At 36.1% G+C, this 21,269-nt stretch overlaps 1 protein-coding gene across 1 annotated transcript in view; it reads right to left on the bottom strand.

The window, feature by feature from the left end:
• Positions 1–21,269, bottom strand: part of LOC136030215 (uncharacterized) — an 83,066-nt gene that overhangs the window by 16,422 nt on the left and 45,375 nt on the right. The window contains exons 6-9 of the mRNA XM_065709017.1: positions 16,866–16,994; positions 13,933–14,127; positions 10,737–11,002; positions 3,052–3,443 (exon numbers count right to left, since the gene is read on the bottom strand). Coding sequence (XP_065565089.1) covers positions 3,052–3,443; positions 10,737–11,002; positions 13,933–14,127; positions 16,866–16,994 — 982 coding nt within the window. The remainder of the gene's footprint in view (positions 1–3,051; positions 3,444–10,736; positions 11,003–13,932; positions 14,128–16,865; positions 16,995–21,269) is intronic.

Raw genomic sequence — 21,269 nt, forward strand, 5'->3', positions numbered from 1 at the left:
TTTTCTGAATTAACGGGCCCCCACTCCCCCCAGATGGTCAAATCGGGAAAACGACTATTTCTAATTTAATCTGGCCCAGTTCCTGATATGCCTGCCAAATTTCATCGTCCTAGCTTACCTGGAAGTGCCTAAAGTAGCAAAACCAGGACCGACAGACAGACAGAATTTGCGATTGCTATATGCCACTTGGTTAATACCAAGTTCCATAAAACACTATGCTACAATGAGATTAACCGAACAGACGGACCAAAGGATGATGAGGCGATAAACGATAAAAAGCTGATTCCGACAACCTGCCATGCAGGAGGGCAAACTTTGCACTTCTATCAGGGACATCAAACTTACGAATTATCTTACCATTGCTATACCAAGGGGGGGGGGAGATAAAGTAAAAATTTACAATATCTGAAATAAAAAGTCCGAATCTGATTAAGATCATTTTTCTTTAGAAGGGGATAAAGACCAGATAGATAAAGGACAGATTGATCACAGAATGTAGCATACAGCCTACCCAGTGCACGTCTATTATACTTCCCTCGATTAGCAACTATCTTAGAATAGCCCACTTGAATAACTGGGTCGTATTCACATCAGCCGGCCAGCGTTCAGCCAGGAAACACGTAAGTCGCAAGAACTCCAGTCTCATTAAGCAGAGACTGCTAGCCTATATACTGATCTTCGTTCATTTCGGACAGGCCCAACATGACAAAAAACAAAACATAGGCTACTAAGTCAACACAACAGCATAGCCCAGGCAGAAGCAGCTTACTAAGCCCACCACAAAGCATTAGTTGAGTTCAAACAGCTCAACAGTTGTAATTAATTATCAATCTACACCAAAAGACAGAAAATTGCAAATCATGAGCAATGTTCTTAGTGCTCTTCAGCCGAAAATATAGGAATAATAGGATTTTAGCCAAAATATATGCATTTTATAGGAGTACATTAAAATATAGGAATCTATTGGAATTTATAGGCGAGTCCGAAAACTGTTCTAACGGAAATTAAAAGTTCTAGTGCCCTTTTTAAGTGACCAAAAAAATTGGAGGGCACCTAGACCCCCTCCCACGCTCATTTTTCCCCAAAGTCACCGGATCAAAATTCTGAGATAGCCGTTTTATTCAACATAGTCGAAAAACCCAATACCTATGTCTTTGGGGACGACTTACTCCCCCGCAGTCCCCGTGGGAGGGGCTGCAAGTTACAAACTTTGACCTATGTTTACACATAGTAATGGTTACTGGGAAGTGTACAGACTTTTTCAGGGGGATTTTGTTTTTGTTTGGGGGGATATTTGAGGGGGGAGGGTTACCGGGGAGGATCTTTCCACGGAGGAACTTCTCATGGGGGAAGAGACTTTCAATGGAGGGGGCGCAGGATTTTCTATTATTATTAAAAAAATGAAAAAATAAATATGAAAAGTTTTTTTTCTGCTGAAAGTGAGAAGCAGCATTAAAACTTAAAACGAACATAAATTATTACGCATATGAGGGGTTTACCTCCTCGTAATACCTCGCTCTTTACGCTAAAGTATTTTTAGTAATTTCAATTATTTGAGCTTTAATGTAAAGAGCGAGGTATCGACGAGGGATGAGTCCCCTCATATACGCAATAAAAATATACGAATATTGAAGTTCACTACGTAATTACATTCGTAAATTACGTATATTTATTACTTACGAAAACGTTCGACTTAACGTTTTACTTACGCAAAAATTGGAGGGCAACTAGGCCTCCTCCCTCGCTCCTTTTTTCTCAAAATCTTCCGATTAAAACTATGAAAAAGCCATTTAGCCCCAAAAAATTAATATGCAAATTTCGTTTTAATTATTTATATGCGGAGAGCCAAGATCAAACCATACATTAATTCAAAAACGTCCAGAAATTAAAAAAAAAAATAAGTTTTTTTAAATGAAAGTAAGGAGCGACATTAAAACTTAAAACGAACAGAAATTACTCCGCATATTAAAGGGGCTTCTCCTCCTCACGCCCCGCTCTTTACGCTAAAGTTTGACTCTTTTTCTTAACACTACATTTTAAAACAGTGAAAAACTTTAGCGTAGAGAGCGGGGCCTTACTTTTACTTAAAAAAACTTTTTTTTTGTTTAATTGTAGATAGGAGCTTGAAACTTTTAAAGTAGGATTCTCTGATACGCTGAATCTGATGGTGTAAATTTCGTTAAGGTTCTGTGACTTTTAGGGGTTGTTTCCCCCTCACCTGTGCTTCCAAACTTTAGTCTCTAGATCGCGCATGAAGAATGCAGGATCAAAAATCCGTCGGCAATCCTTCAATTCGTCGCAATCCAAGTTTCTACCACCAGTCACGATTACTACCAACAATCACCAGTCATATTCCCCATCTCCTCGTTTCATGTTTCCTTACTCCGGGAGATGCATTTTGTAATTCCAAACAAATCCAGTTCAAAACGCCTAAATTCGCAAGTCAAAATATCGACATGGTGATTATCGTTCTACGCTGTAACATTGATATGGAATATTTTTATATTGTTTAGTATTTCGAGAGCAATAGAGCTAAAGAATTGATGTCCTACCAAAACAAGCCTGAGGCAGAAACTCCTTCTAAAGTCTGAACAAAGCACTTGGACTTGTTCTTGACCGGAGAGCCAGACGTTACTTGGACTTTCAGTTAAATGGAGGCTTTATGAAACGTTGGCTCATCTTCAGCGTTTAAAGATGCACTTTTACTAACAAGAGACATAGACCTGCGAAAGCATTCTATGGATTTATCCCTTCCAATCTCCACCTATTCCTACTTATGCGTATTAGGGAGGGGGTACCCCATAATCAAATAACATAGCAATTTTAACACCCCAAAAAGCCCGCAAATCCAGTACAATGCTGCATCTTGAAATACGCCAGGGCTTCTTTGAGGGGGTTCCTATCCCTCTAGGGCACCCTGCAAGGTTGTCCGGGATCTGCTAATTGGTCACATAAACAGAATGTTTTCTCAAGGGTCAGGGACAGAATAAATGGAAATTAAGCATGTGGCAGAAAATTGAATAATCTAAAGAAAGAAAGAAAGATACGAACCAAAATTTTTTGGAGCTCGGGTGTCCAGTTTAGTTCTTCCTGTGCTTTTAACGTAGTAGGGTCTAGCATAAGTTTTCAATTTGAACTTAGATCCAATTCTTCTTTTGAAATTTTTGTGTCGACTTCCAGAAAAGGCCTTTACAAAATCTTGTCGCCTGAATGCTCTATACTTCAAGGTCACGTCCTTTTTCAAATTATATTCCTCTAACACATTACCCCCAGGAACATTATGAAACAAATCTATTGCATGTCTCTTTTTATGATAGTCCAAGAATACTTTCCGCCTCTTGATCTCGTCAATTGTCTTTCCAGGAAACAGCTTCAACGAAGGTGTTATTCCTGGTCCGCGAAATTGGCGCCAACCATAATATAAGAGTTTGTAGTCTTGATCACTAAAAATAAGACCCGTTCAATGAAGGTGAGATAAAATTAGTTTTACTTACCTTACTCACGTTTTCAAGCTTATACTAGAACCAACGACTATGCGAAAGACGTATTTCAGTAATCCAGGTTTTCGGGCATCCGCGTTTCAATGGGACCATGTATCAAACCTAATCAGGGGTAGGGACAGACTTCTAAGAGGAAAAGAGGAAACTTCCTCCTGGGCTTGTCAGACTTAGACCTTATTTTCAGTGTAATATATTACTTTAGTATTATTTAGTTTTTCTTTACTTTTTATTTTCTTTATTTACCCAGTTCGCTACGCATTCTCCTTTGGATGTTTTATAAGGCCCGTAAAGCTTTTAAAGATTCCAGTAGGCTACCACTAACATCATATGATAAACACTACGGTCACTAGTTATTATGCACAGAGTGGTGTAAAAATTATGAAGTGATGTTCTGAGGCAAGTTTACAATCAAAGAAGTTAAACGAAGAATTATTTGGGAATACCTTCAAATAAATAGATCATATCAATGAATGGACACAAAATCTGAGTATCGAATTAGATATATCATAATCGAATACTGCGAGAGCGACACCACAACAAAAGGCGGGAGCAGAGAATATGGTAAAAAAGAAAGAAGTCTCTGTGTAAGCTGAGGTTAGATCCCAATTGACTACCTCTAAATTTTGACAACATTAATTCTGATAGAGGGGTATAAGTTATACTTAGTTAGAAACAGAAACACGGTGGAAATGACCGTGAAAGACATCAAGAGGGAATCTGGATGTTTGTACCAAAAACACATGCATAGCGTAAGTTTTCCTTACTATGGAATTTCGTTTTTTTGTGGTTTCATTCATCTCAAAATTATAGCTTCGAGTAAGGCTAATTTTAATCTTTAAGCAAATGGAAATGCAATATCTATACGTTTATCAGCAATCCAATAGTTTTTTTTTCCATTTCTCGCAGTAAAATTTTGCTTATTAACTCAGCTCCTCAAAGAGACCGATTATAACATGTCACTTAGACTATTTATGTTAAAGAATTGCCCATTTTTGATCAAAAAGTTGAAATGAGGAACATACATTTAACGCCTTTTTTAAACGGAAACTCATTTTGGCTTCTTTAATTTCATTAACTAAGTTAGACAACGACCTTTTTTTAAGGTTTATTATGTATATGTAAAACATAAAGAGAATCGTAAACTAATTTAAAAAGCAAAACAACAGGTTTTCCTGTTGGAAGCAAAGAAAGAACTTGCAACTTGAACGAACAAAAAACGTTGCTTCATTGTTCACATATGAACAATGAAATTTTTCAGTTCGCATATAGCATTCATTCAGTGAACATCTTAAACCGGATATACTCTCACAAAGTTTTGATAAAACAAGAATGCATTCGAGGTAAATACTCCTACTTTGCGTTGGACCGTTCATTTAGTGTTCAGCAAGGTTAATTTGCTGTCGAAATTTTTTTGGATAGATTCAGATGCTAATATTACGGAAAGTGAGTAATTAAAGGAGTTTTATGTAGTAGTATATTTCTACAGTCTATTTTTTTCTTGGAGTTCAATTACTATTTTGTATAATGGGAGGAAAGAGGAAGAAAGATAAATCTGACGAGTCTTTTCTGACATCCAGTCCTATGGAAGTAATCTCATCGAAATCACTAGCTGATAGTTTAAGTCTAGTTTTACAGACTGTTAAAGAAACTTCGACTACTGTTTACTGAAATCGCAGTTATCTAGCCTAAGGCATACAATGATGAAGCTGGAAAGTAAAGAAACTGATAAAAATATTCTAGTATGGAACGTGACAGCGATTGATACTGTAAACGCTAAGGCGATTTTCGATAGTATAATTTCGTCATGCCTTGAAATCCATGAGGTACCCAAACACACGATAGCTGATGTTAAGCCTGAAAAAAAAGCTGATAAAGGTTATCATGGAGACCAGGGAGCTGAAAGTGGCAGTTCTAAAACAGGCTCGAAATCTTCGTGGAAAAACTATCATGGGCAATCAGAATGTTTTTCTATCCGATGATTCTCTCCCGTCTGTTCGAGAAGTTCGAAAAAAACCTGTAGCTATCCGAACCAGTATTCGTGAAAAAACAGGTTTTGAAACTTGGATTGCGAGATCCATACCACCATCTCTATGTATTCGTCGCCTTAAGGAAGGGCCAGTGGAAATGTTTTTGTTTGATAAAATCCCACCAGATATTAGTAGCCTGATTCAAACGCAACGACAGCGAAGGCAAGGAAATGGCCGGGGCAATTCTATGGACTCGATTACATGACTGAATTTTTTTATTTTTTTTTCTTCTTTTTTTGTTTAGTGAGTTTGTGGAAGCCCGGTCACTTTTTGTGTTTTGATAAGAAAAAAGTATTGCTTGAATTATTTGTTGAGTTAGTTTGGTCCGATGCAATAAAAATAGTAATAGTGACTTATATAATGGTATCTTCTGCTACAACAAATATTGTGTCTTTTTTATTGTGTTGCTATTTTTTTTTTTTGCACCAACAGTATAGTATTAGAACAAACCCATTTACTGTGAGTTTTAGTGCTTTTACTTTTCAGTGGGGGGGGGGATGGGGGGAGTTCTTAGTTTTTCCTTGTTTCTTTTTTCTTCTCTTTCCCTGTTTTTTCTTATTTATTCTTACCTTGATTTTATTATAATTTTTTGCCATACCTTGATTATATTATTTTTTACCCTTCTTTCCTTATATTTTTTTTCTTATACCTGTGGTCTGGTGGGCTTGGTCGTGGGGCGGAACTGCCATCCACCATGAGTAGTGGCCAGGCTGGTATCAACTCTTTGGGGGATCGTTTACTTGATTTACAAAATAATCCTCTAGATATTGAAAATATTATTAATAATTGAATTGGAAATAGAAATCAGATGAATAATGATTCTAATTCGGTTTTTAAAAGTAAGTATGTTTCGCAATTAAATGGTTCTGCTTCCTCTAAACGAGATGATATTTTCTCTGTGTTTCATCTGAACATTCAGGGACTCTGCTCGTCTTTTGATGAGTTGAAACGGATCGTTAGTGATGGAACTCCTGATGTTATAGGATTATGTGAAACTTTCCTGGATTCAAAAAAGGATATCCTTCTAGATATTCCAGGATATAGGATGGAGAGGCTGCGTAATTAATGCGTAAGTACTTAGTTGTCGGTTTGGTTTATAGGTCCCCCAGTGGATCTATTCCTTCGTTTTTGAAAATTCTGGAAGAAGTTTTGAACTCAGTCCAAAAACATCCCTGTGAACTAATCCTTATGGGTGATTTTAACCTCAACCTGCTGGATCAAAATTCTGCTTCAACTATTGATTTTTGTCAATGATGCTCTCTTCGGGAACTCTACCTTCAGTTTGTATACCAACCCGAGTTACAGAAACACAAGCGTCTCTTATCGATAATATTTTCTCGTCACTAGATGTTTTAGATAATTTGGTGCTGGTTAGTGATATTTCTGATCATTTTCCCGCTATTTCCCGATATAAGAGTGCTGATCAAGCGCAGCATATAGCATCACCATCTAATCTCCAATTTTTCCGTTATGGTGATACTGAGCTAAGTCTACTTAATTCTCGTCTGGCTGATGTACCATGGGGTAGCTTGGTTTCTGATTTAGATTTTAACCACTCTTTTGATTCCTTTTATGATTTAGTTAAAGAAGCAATCCTGGAAATTTGCAATCGGGGTCCAGCGCCCCGTACTTCGAAAAGGATAGCACCACTGAATCCATGGATGACTCCAGGTCTCCATTAAAGCTGGAAAAGGAAAAATTATTTGTGGAAGCTTTACAAGGCTTCACCATCTTTAGCTCATCACGGACGATTCAAGGCCTATAGGAATATATTTAATTCTCTGTGTCGGAAGGCCAAGTCTCAGTATTATCATAGGAAATTTTCTGAATGTGGGAAGGATGTAAGGAAGACATGGTATTTAATTAATTCAGTTCTTAGACCTCCTCCCCCTCTGCCTTCAGTTCCATCAATGCTGAAAATCGATGGTAAAACCGTCCAAGGAGATGTAGATGTTCAGCTAGAGCTTACCTCTTATTTTGCTAATATAGGAAAGGTAACTGCTTCCTCTGCAAGCTCAGCAACTTCTCGTTGCGATTTCAGAGCCTTTCTTGGACCCTCATGTTTGAAGTCGATGGTCTTGAATTCTATTTCTGAATTTGACGTAGCTCGTATCGTGAATACTCTTAAAGGATCATCCTCTTCAGGAGCAGACAAAATTCCTACAAGGGTTTTCCGTGCCATTCTGCCTGCTATTCTGTCACCACTGACTAAGCTCGTCAATCTGTCTTTCGAGAAAGGTATTTTCCCTGAATCTCTCAAGCGAGCTAAGGTTATAGTACTCTATAAAGGTGGTTCTCAGAGTGATCCTGCTAATTATAGGCCAATTTCTCTCCTATCTGTTTTCAGCAAAATTTTTGAGAAGGCTAAGCTATCCAGGCTTCTTAGTTTCAGGATGCAAAGGATTTTTTGCATGATTTCCAGTTTGGATTCCGAGCGAGTCACTCTACAGAGCATGCTTGCGTAGCTTTATCGAATTTAATTCATTTGGCAATAGATTCTGGTCATATTCCGGCAGCTTTATTTTTGGATGTTCGTAAAGCTTTTGATTCCTTGACTCATCGGATTCTTCTTTGGAAACTATCACATATTGGTATAAGATCTAACGCTTATTCTTGGTTTTATTCATACCTTTCTGGTAGGCTTATTTCAATTGATCCACTTTTCCGGAGCCCTTCTGAAGTATATTATGGCGTCCCGCAGGGATCTGTTCTTGGTCCCATTTTATTTTTGATTTATGTTAATGATCTGATTTCAGCTGTAAAAAACACCAGGCCTCTGGCATGTTGCAAGCTGTGTCAGTCTAATGCTCAGTCGTGTTCCAATACTTCTTCTAATGAAGATTTTCTTGTTACTTTTGCTGATGATACCACTCTTGGGACCCTTGGGAAGACGGAATGTGATATCAAGTCTAACCTTGTGGCATTATTTGAGAGAGTTATGTCATGGTTTAATGCCAATTACTTGGTCTTGAATGTTGGTAAATCACATTTTCTTATTTTTTCTCGAATTGGTGTAGCTTTCCCTCAGCTTACACACCTTCAGGTGTCACAAGGCTCCTTGTGTAGACCAGAGAATCGGGTGGTACGGTTTCTTGGTATCCTGCTTGATGAGAACCTTTCATTCAGAAACCATGTAGCCATGATTAGGGTTAAGGTCTCACGGAGTTTGGGTATCATTCGAAAACTAAGATATGCATTTCCTGGATCTATTCTGAAACTTCTTTTTTTCTGTCTTGTCCAGTCATATGTTTCTTATTGCCCCATTGCATGGATGTCTACTTTTCCGTCTACGCTGCGGTCACTTTCCGTCATGTATAATAAAGCACGGCGTCTGGTTACGGACACCAACCGTTCTTCACCAATACAGCTCTTAAGTCTACGGTCTATTTTACATTATTTCTTGTGCTTCTTTTGTCTTTGATCAACTTTAAAGCAATCTTCCAAAATCTCTTCGGAAAACTCCTATGTTTATGTCTGATTCAGCTCCATATAGCCTTCGTTCTTCAAATAATATCCACATTCCGCCTACCCCTACTGTTCGATCAGATTTCAATCCCCACATTGCTTATCAACAGGTCTGGAATTCACTACCTTCTTCAGTGCAGAAATGCCACTCGTTTTGGACTTTTAAAAGGATTCTTAAGAATCATTTAATAAAGAATCAAATAGATTAATTTTTTTTATGTTTTGAGGAGCTGATGGCCCCTGTGTTTTGTTAGTGGTGTGTGATTTTCCTCTCTGCACTTTGCTTCCAGGCCTCAGGTATGTTCTGTATGTTTTTTTGTTTTTGTTTTGTTTTTTTCTTTCTTTTTTCTCCTTCTAGTTGTTGCTTATATTGTATCCCCCATAAATATGTTGCCTGTAAACTGCTATATGTGATTGCCTATATTGAATTTATTGCTTGTATAATATTTTTTTTTTCTTATCCCCCTTGTATCCCTGGCCATGGAGCCTTTCGAGGGGAATTATGTGTATTGTAATTCAATTTTGAATTGTATTTTGTATTGTCTTCTATTTAATATTAATAAACTTCTCTCTCTCTCTCTCTCTCTCTCTCTCTCTCTCTCTCTCTCTCTCTCTCTCTCTCTCTCTCTCTCTCTCTCTCTTTCTCTCTCTCTCTATCTCTAAGGTCCTTAAGACTACTTAAGGACCTTTCTGTTCCTAATTCAATTTTATAGCGTTGGTTTTGAGTTTTTAGTAAAGCACTCGTTTTTAAGAATCCTACAAATATAGGAGAATATCACGAGGCAGTTCATTTGAACTATTTTAGCGATATATATTGCATAAACTGCAAAGCAAAATTTCTTGTTCATTTTAAGGTTTAACTTCACTCTACTTCCATCGAAAAAAAAACAAAAAAAAAAAACAAACAACCAAAAACAGTGATTTTTCAGAATAATCTTTTCAGTCCAAAATGAGGAAATTGTAATGTTTGAATACACTAGGTTTAGATCTTTAACTTCAATGATGATAATCAACTTAATTTTGACTTCTTCTTGTTGTATAATCCGTGTAAAAATGTCGTTTGTCGACAATGATTCCATATATATATACGTTTGATTAGGCTGGGGTTTACCAATGAAAAGGAGTCTTTATAAGCCAATTTGTCTAAATCGTCCGAAGACCTCGACTGAGTCCGTTGACTTTGAATTAATATCAAATAGCTGTGGGCATCAAGCCATGGCTAATTGTAGAAAAAGCCAAGACATTAATCCCCTTATTAGAATTGTATAAAAATGATATTAGTTTATTTGTTGATAGATATGTCTATCTATTATACGTCCATGCGTCATTCCTAGGGCAGAAGAACTAAAGTAGATAGTCATAGAACTAATATAATCATAGAACCTAAAGTTTTACAAGTGTTTGGTTAAATGGCACGGATAAATGGCGGAGGAAGTATGACTCTCCTATTGGACCAATATTATATCTTATTGGACCAGTTTTACTACGGGCAAAGTAATATTTCCTACCTTCTCATCTTTTTTTTTAAGTCCAATTTCTTATAAATATTATTTTAAAGGAAATAATAGCTGTATGTACAGAATTAAGAGAAAGAATTGAAATCTAGCCACATTAATACAGAAAACATGAGAATAATTATTTAAGAGTCATTAGAAAAACAAATATTTCTACTAAGCCTACATAATTCAAGTTGCTTTCCGATAATCTTATTTTTGGGCTGAAAACAAAAGAAAAAACAACTTACGCTGTCCAGCTCTCACTTTTGTAGTGTGAAATCCAATCGTTCTCTACTAAGAAACTATGGCGTCTCGTAATTTGTGGAGCTGTTCTATGAGGCAAAGAAGAGGCAATCTTTTCAGCACTGTGACCCTTTTCAAATCCCTCAATTATCGCCAAATCTTCAAACTGACTGTAATAAGTAGTCTTCTTGATTAAGCCTAATTCAAGTTGTTTTTTGTTATAAAGTGATCTCAACTGGTGCTTGGAGTACCTTGGAAACAACTCTTTTAACTAAAAAGAAGAAGCTTGAATTAAGTAAAAAAAGAAAAGAAAAGTAAATTCTAATATAATAAATAAAAAATGATAAGAGAAAGTAAAAACTCATACATAAGTAAGTTTCATATTAATCACTAGCACATTTCTCTACCTTTATAATTATATAGCGTTCCAATTTATTATTATTTTTTTTGGTAGAGAACAATTTTATTAGAAATAAACATTTCTTAATCAATAGCACAACATAAGCAAAGCTTGCGAGGCTGTGCTAAATTCAAGGAAAATAAAGAGAGAATATGGAGAATGAGACCATATACCGAAAAAAAAAAAAAAAAAAAAAAAAAAAAAAAAAAAAAAAAAAAAAAAAAAAAACATTACCTTGCGTGACTCCAAGACAACAAAAATAGCAAACAAAAAAATACATAAATATTACAAATGAATAACCCATGGAAAGTTTATTTTAGTTAATCTTAGTTAATCAACTAATCAACTTTTGTGCTTGAATCTTCCGTTATAATTGGTAACTGTCCGTAAATCCCCAGAAGACCACTGAGGTTAAGCAACAGGTGCCTGAACCAAAGCAAGTATTTTTCATTATAGCCTATACACAGTCAGTAAGTTTAATTATAATGGTGACGAATTTTATACATAGTTTAGGTAAATATTCCCAATTTTGTCACACAGTTGGGAAATTAAGGTTGAACTTGAAAAAGCTTTTTTAGAGGGGAGATGCGATTCGAATTTTGGGTAAAGAGAAGGGGTAAACAATTGTTCTCTGGTTCTCACAAGAGAATATATACAAGAATGTATATCGCACAATGTTTTCTTTCTTCATGTTTCTCGTCCGGCACCCTCTACTTCGAGCATATCAATAAATGTCCGATTTATGACACATACTTTTCAATGATGTTTCTAAAAAAGCAAAGTTGAAACTTAAACAAGCAAAAAATATTACTTCTCAGTTTATGCAAATTATATCTGCGAACATAGTTCAAATAAACTGACTGGTGATATTTCCTCTTAGTTAGAGAATTCTAAAAAAAAACTAGCGTTTTACTAAATATTGAGCTCATCTGAGTTTTTTTAGGTTATTTAAATTATATGCTAAAAGTTATAGATACAATGGACAGTGAAAGAATATTGAGAACCTTATAAATTTTTCTCTTATTTTCTGATGGCTCCTTAAGGACTTTTTGCTGCAAAGAAAACATCTTCTACTTACGTTGGTTTTGTGTTGTCAGTAAATTGCTAGTTTTTTACATACATGTTCGACAAGCTGCGAAGCAGTCATTTTTGTTCATGTCAATTTTTGACATGAATCAGAAAAAAACTTGGCTTCTATGAATGGTAATTGCATTTACTATAAGACCTTGGGGATTGGCAGAGCTGATAGCGTTCGACATACTGAAGGGCGTTATCTGCTCCAATTGGGCGTTCCCAATACCTGATTATCCTCTATCATTCGTTCTTTGAACTGATAATTCAGACTAAGGGTAAAAGAAATTTTTTCTCTTACATTTGAAGAGGAGAAGATTTAATTATATATACCTGTCGGAAGTTGCCATCAGTATATCAAAATTATAGTGTCATAAAAATAATTTTAGTTTTTTTTTATATGTGGTTAAACTTGTTTCAGGTAATAATGAGTTACTTGAATGAACATAATTTAAATTGCAACCGGCCATAGTCATCTATGTTTTATTAATTATTATTATGAAATCAGAAAATTAGCCGTTAACACAGTAGACACCTTTGCTAGAGGAAGATGACTTCGAATTAAAATCTCAGTCAGGGAGTGTGAACAGGAATACCGAAAACATGTCAAATTTAAAACACAGCACTTTTAGTAAGTTCACCCGGCTCATGTACTTTTGCCTAGTTTAAAAACTGTATAATACTTCAATGTTAATATATTGTGACATGGCCAATTAACAAATCTTTAAACTACCACAGTTAGATTCAGCCACTCCCCCAGTTTGTTTTCCCGGCTGGCTATGACAAATAAACGGTAAAGGAATATTAAACTATACCTGCACCTCATACCTCTTTACCCCCATCCCTCCAATAATGGTTGGAATTCACCATTGCTTATCCTCCATTTGAGAATCCCAAATCTATTCACCAAAATAACCCTTTTCTACTCTCTGTTCCAGTAGGTACACCCCCCCCCCCCCTAAAGAGCAACGATAAAGATTATGTCGCAGAGCTATTTCCATCGACGAAATATGCTCCGAAACTCTGTGAGCCAGTTCCACAAGAGCGCGTTCCATCATTGACGTCAGAGCCAGTGTCAAACACGGTTTACTTTCATCCCTAGACGGACCCTTTTCCTAGAGCTTAAGCCTCTAGGAGGTTCAAGTACTAGCAAAAGGAAGAAACGCCATCGACCGAGTTATTAGGTGAGTGGCATAAAGAATCATCGTTTTATATTTTTGTTTAGTCATCTTTTTTCCAGTCGGAGAATGAACCTAGGAGGGGCGTGCCGGGGCCTCTGATTTTCCGGTTGCTTCTGACTTGGTTATTTGCCAAACCTTTTGGCTACCAGTGATCGTTAAAATTGAGCGTAAACTACCTAGCGCGTCAAAAGAAAGGTTTGTTAAAGTGGGGGTCAAAGGATTGACCAATATACATATATAACTGAAGTTTCTTTGACATCAATCCATTAACTTGTTGTTTCTGATAGCTGCAATCTACGTCTATTAAGCATTTCCCAGTAGGAACAGCTTCACGATTATATAATGATATAATAATATACAAAAATATAATAAAGACCGAGTGATAGAAACTTTGAACCTCTGAATTCTGATATTTTGTACTGGGTTAATTTAGGGAATTATTAGATAGCTGGATTTTTTTTATACTCCTCTTCGAGTTATCGAAACTCAAGTTGTGCTGATCAATCTAATAATTCAATAAAACATAAAAGTTCAAGAAAAAAAAAATACCTTATCAGCAACTTGATCATAAAACATTGGCCCCTGCTTTTGGCAGAATTCATTGAGTCGCTTCAGGTCATCAGGTGGCATAGAAGCCTGACCTTCAAGCTCAATTCGTCGGACTTCACGAAACAGTTGCACATCAGACATATTAGGAAACTTGTACCTAAATTCACGCCAGTCACTGCTACGTGATAACAGCGGCTAAAATAGAAGGTAAATTAAGAAACACTGCAATAACATGAAGTGACTGATGCACGATCGAACACTACTTGGTAGTGTTCTGTTTAGAAGAACTGGTTTTTATTCAGCGGCAAACGTTCTGTAATACTAATCGCTACCTTTTTTCCAAATAAGGCTGAATTTCCCTTAGCATAGACATACAAATTAAATAAAATATTTAATAGCTGTCAATCTCTTAGATTATCATTACTATTGCTACAACATTAGGGCCCCAGAGGCCAACCCCGTAACGACTGCTCCTTCCACCATTCCACCCTGCTTAAAGCTTTGGCCAACTCCTAAGAGATTCCCAAAATCTTGTTTAATTTCAAAGTCTCATCATGGCATAATCTGGGGCACCGTTAGCTTGACTGAGGGCTCTTGTGGGCCTTTTACAAAAACTGTTTTAGCAAGGGTATTCCATCATCTGGGTGACATGTTTAATCACCTTAAGTCACTCACATCATGCACAGCCAGAGTGGAATCAGCTGATACTATTAATTAAGTCACGTTTCGCACCTCACTGTCAAACTGAATGTTTAAAGTAATCTTCTAAAAACACCTGAATCACAAACAGTACAACTATCTCTTCTTTAAGACTCACGCTTCCGTGCCTTGTTTAGCTACCATGATCGACTTTGTCTCAAATACCCAACGTTTTGAACTTACTTGCATCCTGTTTTGCTCCCAAGCGTTAGAAACTTCAGCGCAAAAGCCTTGTGCTATTCTAATTTCTGTTTTCCTTGCAACCTCCATTCTTGCTTATAAAACTGCCAGCTGAAGAAGCTCATCTACTCCTTCAATTGTTTCTTCATCTAGCTTCATAGGACAATGGGTAATATTCCAATCTCTGTTACATTGTATCTTAAACCCTGGAAAAATTCGAAAAAGATCATGAGCCATGGGGAGGCCTCCGTAGGTATGGTACGAGATTGGCCGAAATTGCTGAGGAAGCTGTAGTCGACAGATCGAAGTGGTTATCGAATGTAATTCCAAAGTTCATCGGTGCCGGGCAGGACAGTTCTTCGTCTGATTCCCGCCGAAATTAAGTAAGTGAGTAAGATTACAAACCTCTAGACTGTTAGCACTTGATCTCAGACCACCTGCACAATCCAAACTAGATAATAATCTTACCTTCCAATTACGACACGATGTCACTGACTTCCTCTAAGGTTATGTGGAAAGCATAGTTATTCAGAAAACTTTAAATAAAAGTAGGAAGCGCAAGACCCTGTTCATACCAAATTTAACCAGAACCGTCAGGATCCTTTGCCAATCATCTGAGTATAACTAACCTGTAATTTTCAATCATTGTTTTATTCTCCTAAGTAAGCCAAATACCTAGTATGTGGATCCTCTACCTTTCTGCAACCGCTGCACCTTAAGGTCATAGTAGCTAGAACACCTTGACTATACTATCGCGAATTATGAATGGAGCAAAGGTGTCTGATACTTTCCTAATGTTTGAGACAAAACGAATTCTGTACAATTTGGGTACAACGGTTGCGACAAAAAAAAAGAAGTTACAATCGTTGTTTTCTTACAAGTTCCTGGAACGCTGACGCATGAAAAACATATTTTCCGATCTCTTAAAGTTTACATTTAATTTCATAGGTCTTATATTAACATTTATTGCATTATCTGTTCCGGTGGCTGTCTTTTTTTAGTTTTTGAGAACACTATCAATTTCTCCTAACGTAATTGAGGCTATCAACTATGTAACCAGAGCCCTGGAGGTTCCTGCTGGACCTTTGCCATGCTTTGCTATCGAGGGAGAATGCTCCTTCCTAAAATTCATTTGAGTTCAATAGTACCTAGATTCCACTATTGTCCAGCGTGCGCACATTTGTTGGTGTGCGCCACCACACTTTCAAGTTTTCTACTACTAAGCAGCAGCCCCCCTCTTACCAAATCTTTTGGACTCTCCCCAAAGAAGATAAATATACCAACTCTACCAATGTAGATAATGCTCACTGAAAAGGATTAAAGTAGATGATAAAAAGGAAAAAAATTGGCAAATATAAACGAGCCGCTATCCAACCTCCAAAGATCAACCAATTTTATGTTACGTTACACTAAATTTGCATCAAGTTCCAAACATTCTGAAATAATGTTCTAATAGATTTTTTTTTCTTCTCCTATTACTTCCAATGGTAATTTCAAAAGTTATTTCCGAAGTAAGATACTTTTTGTAAATAAATAAAATTTAACGATGTTTACAATAACGACTATCAAAGTCACTCCTAAAACTGATCAAAAAATGAAGCTTGTACGATTAGTAGATACGTCATAAAGCTTTCAGTTATTCCATGACATAAATTCGCTGCTACCTTAAATTCAAACTCATGTATAAACCCGCACTAAAAATTGCTATATTACTAAACAAATAGAGCTTAAAGTAACTTATTGCATATTCTATCCTCATAACCTATGTCAAAAGGTGTCAAAGGGGTGTAACCTTTACCCCTATTTATTCTTCTTACAAGACTGGAATAACCAAACTTAGATAGCACACATTTACTGGTAATTTTCTGCAGATCCCCTACAACAAAATAACCATACTCTATTATCAATACTTTATACTGAAATCCTGCTCATAACATTAAGCTCTTTCTTATCACCTTCCCCTTCAAATAAGCTCTGTAAGCTCTTTTACTCATTCCTAAGGTGAAATTTGATGAATAGATAATGACAATAATTTAAGATCTAACGTAACAAACCTTTATTCTCCTTTCTTGCTGGGATTTATAAAACGACTTTTCTGTCACGGACGGATGCACTACATTCATAAAGTGGCGTAAACATTCTTCCGACGATCTTTTTCGAATTTCATTTTTGAATTCCTTGACCTTAAAAATAAATTATAAGTACATTCATGCAATATGTAATTAGACATATGAATAAATATATAGTACCGGGAGCACGGCGGCTTCGCAGCCGGGCCTCAACACTCGGCACGCGACAGGCTTTCTATATATGGATTCTCATTGCGCGCTTGTCTTCTTACAGCCGACAATTTGAACCCTTTCTTGATGTCATGACGTCACTAGAGGTTCGATACTGCCACCCTATGAAGAATATGAATTCTTTCTTGAAGTCCTGACTTATCTATATTGTTTTTGTGGCCTGAAATGACCTTAAATTAGAATTAGCGCCTATGTAAAACTAAGTTGTTTTGTTATTGGGCCTTTAACTTTTGCATTGGCTTGTCATTATGAAAAACATAACGCCAAACCATTGTTTTTTAACTGAGGCTGATGCAGTATCAGGTTCTCGGCTAACGTCCTTATAAACTCTAATGTCGTTATTTATAGCTATTTTATTGTATGGAGCTTTTATAAAATGTTGAACGTCATCTTTTGCCGCTGTTTGTCTTTTGTCAGTTTGGAATTCATATCACCAAAACTTAATTTTTTTAACAATAGCATGGCAAGCATTGATGACCTTATCCATGTCAAATCCAAAACCCAATTATCATACCTATAATTTTCAATTTTGGCACGTTTTGACTCCGCCGTCGCTTATGTTCTAACCCCATTTGCCCTTTACTTTTACTGCCCTCATTGGTATAGTTTTACATGACAGTCCAAGTTGTAGACTTATTAGTTGTTCAGTTGTGGGACAAACACTTCTTTTTCTTCCAACGAATTATCATTTATAACAATTTTTAAGCCTTGTTTTCGTTTTTCATTTTTTAAGCCTTGTCTCCTTTGATAGTTCAGGTTGTTTATTTCCACGTTTCATAGTTTAAGTGGTTCCAAAGAATAATCATTTTAATCCTCAAAGCTATCATTGTTAACTAACCCCATGTTTCTTTCTACTTCATTGTGGGTTTTCGTTGCTTCAGACAATTTGCAAATCTCCTATGCTTTAGCTGCCCTCATTGGTCTAGTCTTGCATGATGGTCCAGGCTGTAGATTTGTTAAATGTTCGGGTAGTGGCAAAAAAACTTCTTTTTCTTCCATCGAATTATCAGGTATAACTCTTGTAAATTATCGTTTTTTGGGTCTACCTCTAGACAAGTTATTCATACTGATATGTCTTTTCATAAAGCAGTCTTTTCAAAAATATTTGATTATTGAAGCAAGGCTGTTTTCTAACACCGATGGTCTACTAAGCTTCAAACTGTTGGTTATCTTTTTAAAGGTTTTTGGATTGTTGTAATCACTTGCTAAAATATATACAGGTATTTTTGCTTTTTAAGCAATTTAATGTCTTTTAATACTGTGTCTTTTCAATGTAAAAACATTTTTGCGATTACCAGTTTTTTGCTCTTTAAGTAATTTAATGTATTTCCATGCTGTACTTTTCAAAGATATTTGATTATTGAAGTAAGTTCGATTCCTAACACCAACTTCTACTAAGCTTCAGATTTTGGTTTTCTTTTCTAAGGTTTTTGAATTGTTGTAATTCCTTGTTAAAATATATACAAACATTTTTACGATGACAAGCTTATTACTCTTTAAGTCATTTAATGGAAACTTCTCCATGCATGAAAATCTTCAATTTTTCCACATAAGTGTGACAACGTCATTGCAATACTGCAATGAAGCATACAAAAATGAAGTCGCTTACATAAATCTTTTTTCAAAAATTAGGACTCTTAATTTCTTAAACTTCTGACCTATCTAGATCGTTTTTTTAGACGAGAATATACAGAGTTTCCCATAAAAATATAGAGCCGTTTTCGAGAAAAAATAAATACATATACAATTATTGCTCACTTATAAAGATAGCATATATTCTTGCTTAGTAATTTGTGCAATAAAGGACAATGTGGAGTGACATATCAACAAGTGATACTATAATGTGGTGCTATAGATCATTTAATATAGAAGTTTCAATCCCCGTGTTCTTCACTGAAAACTTAATTTGTCAAAAATTTTTCTAATTCTTAGAGGACAATATAGGTGAAATATGACACGATACTAACGATCATGTACCACATAAGTTTCAATCCCGGTTAACTTCAATGAAATTTGATAAGATTTAAATTGTCAAAAAATTCATGACCGAATTATCTAATGAAAGGATCTGATGCTATTTATACAGAGGAAAATAAGACGGAATGAGCTATTTTTACAAAGAAAACTAAATGGGACAAAGAGTCAAACTCAAGCATAGGGAGCAAGATATTGAGGAGGGTGCAGCTCCCTTATCCACCAAAGACAATTGCATCCTGACTGGAAATACCTCCCGGGGCATTTCCTGCACGCAATTTCACTTGAAGAATTTTCCTTAACTTACTTTCATTTGAAATAAGAAGTTGTTTTTATTCCTTTTATGATCATTTTGCAAATCATGCCAAATATCCCCCTCTGTGGAAAAAATTCCCATAAATCTCACCCCCTCCCCCAATGGAAAGTTTTTACTGAAGAAAATACCCCTTTGTGAAATTGTCCCACGGAAATTCCCTCATGGACAATTTCTCCCGTAGAAAATCCCTCTCCCATCACGAATAATCCCCCAAACAATTCCAATACCTCTGAAAAATTTTCCCCGGACAATTCCCTGGAATACTGCGCACATAAAATTGAGTCGCCAAAGAGAAAGTAAGACAAATAAAAATAATGTCGTACAGAAATTCTGGCCAAATCTCCCGTGTAAAATTTTCCTTGGAAAGGTCATCGCCTGGAAACTTCCTCCCATGGAAAATTTTCCCTGTGGAAATCCGCCCCTCCCAAAAAATGTCTGTACGCTTTCCAATAGCAAATAATTCACGTAAACAATTGACAAATTTTATAGTTTACAGTCATATCCCCAGAGGCTGTAGTGGTCATGTCGTCACCAGAGGCATAGTTATTGAACCTTTCAACTATGCTTACCAAATTGGCTACTTCAAAATTTTAATCGGATTACTTTGAAGAATAAAGGGGGGTGGGAGCAGGAAAGTCCCTCTCAGATCTTTCTGTTTACGTAAAAAGGGCAAAGGGCAATAGAACTTTAATTTTCGTCGGAATGAGCCCTCTTCCGATATTCTATGACCATTGGTTTTGATAGGATTACATGAGAAAAAAATAGTAAAAAAAATAAACACACATCAGCAATCTTCCTTCCCGCAAATAATAAAATTCCCCATTTTTGTATATGAAGACTTGAAACTTGTACAGTGGGGTTCTCTCATGCTCCAAATCTGACGGTGCGATTTTCATTAAGCTTTCTTGACTTTTGAAGGGCGTTTCCCCCTGATAAAAAATCCAGGTAAATTTTTCAGGCTCATAGCTTTTGATGGGTAACCTTAAACTTCGTGAATTTTAAACGTTTGGAATCAGCACAAAAAGTCAAGTATTTGATCTTTTCATTGTTACTGAAGTCTCACATTTTAGAGTTGCGGTTACTATTCAGCCGAGTTGCTTCTTATTTACAGTTCGTTACCACATACTGTTTGACTAATTAGACTCAAATAAGTAACGCCCAATAAGCTTCATTTGAGAACGTTACGAAGCATTTTCTTTAGAAGAAGAGACAGTTTCTAATTAACCTAGCTTTTGTAATTGCAATTAACAGGTCACAATGAAACACTACAGATATAGTAATAAGAAACATGAACTGATATTTTTTTTTATAAACAAGGTAAAACGGAAAAATTCGTGAAATTCACATCAAAATGACGTAATCCATTTACGATATACGACGTGACTCATTAGAGAGGGCCAGAGACCCGAGGTGCTGACGATCTTGCACAAACTAAGAGAAAAGGACCATCAAAAAGCCCACTTAACTGAAGAAGTCCGAAACCGATTCCACATTTTTCCTTTGCAAAAAAGTATTTGCTCCGATACCACAGTGGAAACGCGACTCAAGACTAATCAATAAATACAACAGACCCAGAAATCGAAGCTACAAAACTTTCAGAAAAGCATTAAAATGAAACACTTATCTGAGATATAGCCTTCTTCTATATTTATTATTGAGTTTTCAAATTTTTTTTCCTTCTCTCATATCAGGCTACATTGACATATTATTGTTACAGTTTTGTTAATTTATTTTTTATCTTCGTTTTTTCATTTATATTGTCCTTTTTAAGTTTTTGAAAACGGCCTTTCAGATAAATAAATAATTGATCAAATGAAGCTGATAATACCCACAGTAGTGGTTCTGTAACTTTCTATGTTAAAAGAACA

This window comes from Artemia franciscana, chromosome 8 (genome assembly GCF_032884065.1).
Source record: "Artemia franciscana chromosome 8, ASM3288406v1, whole genome shotgun sequence".
Classification (NCBI taxonomy): domain Eukaryota; kingdom Metazoa; phylum Arthropoda; class Branchiopoda; order Anostraca; family Artemiidae; genus Artemia; species Artemia franciscana.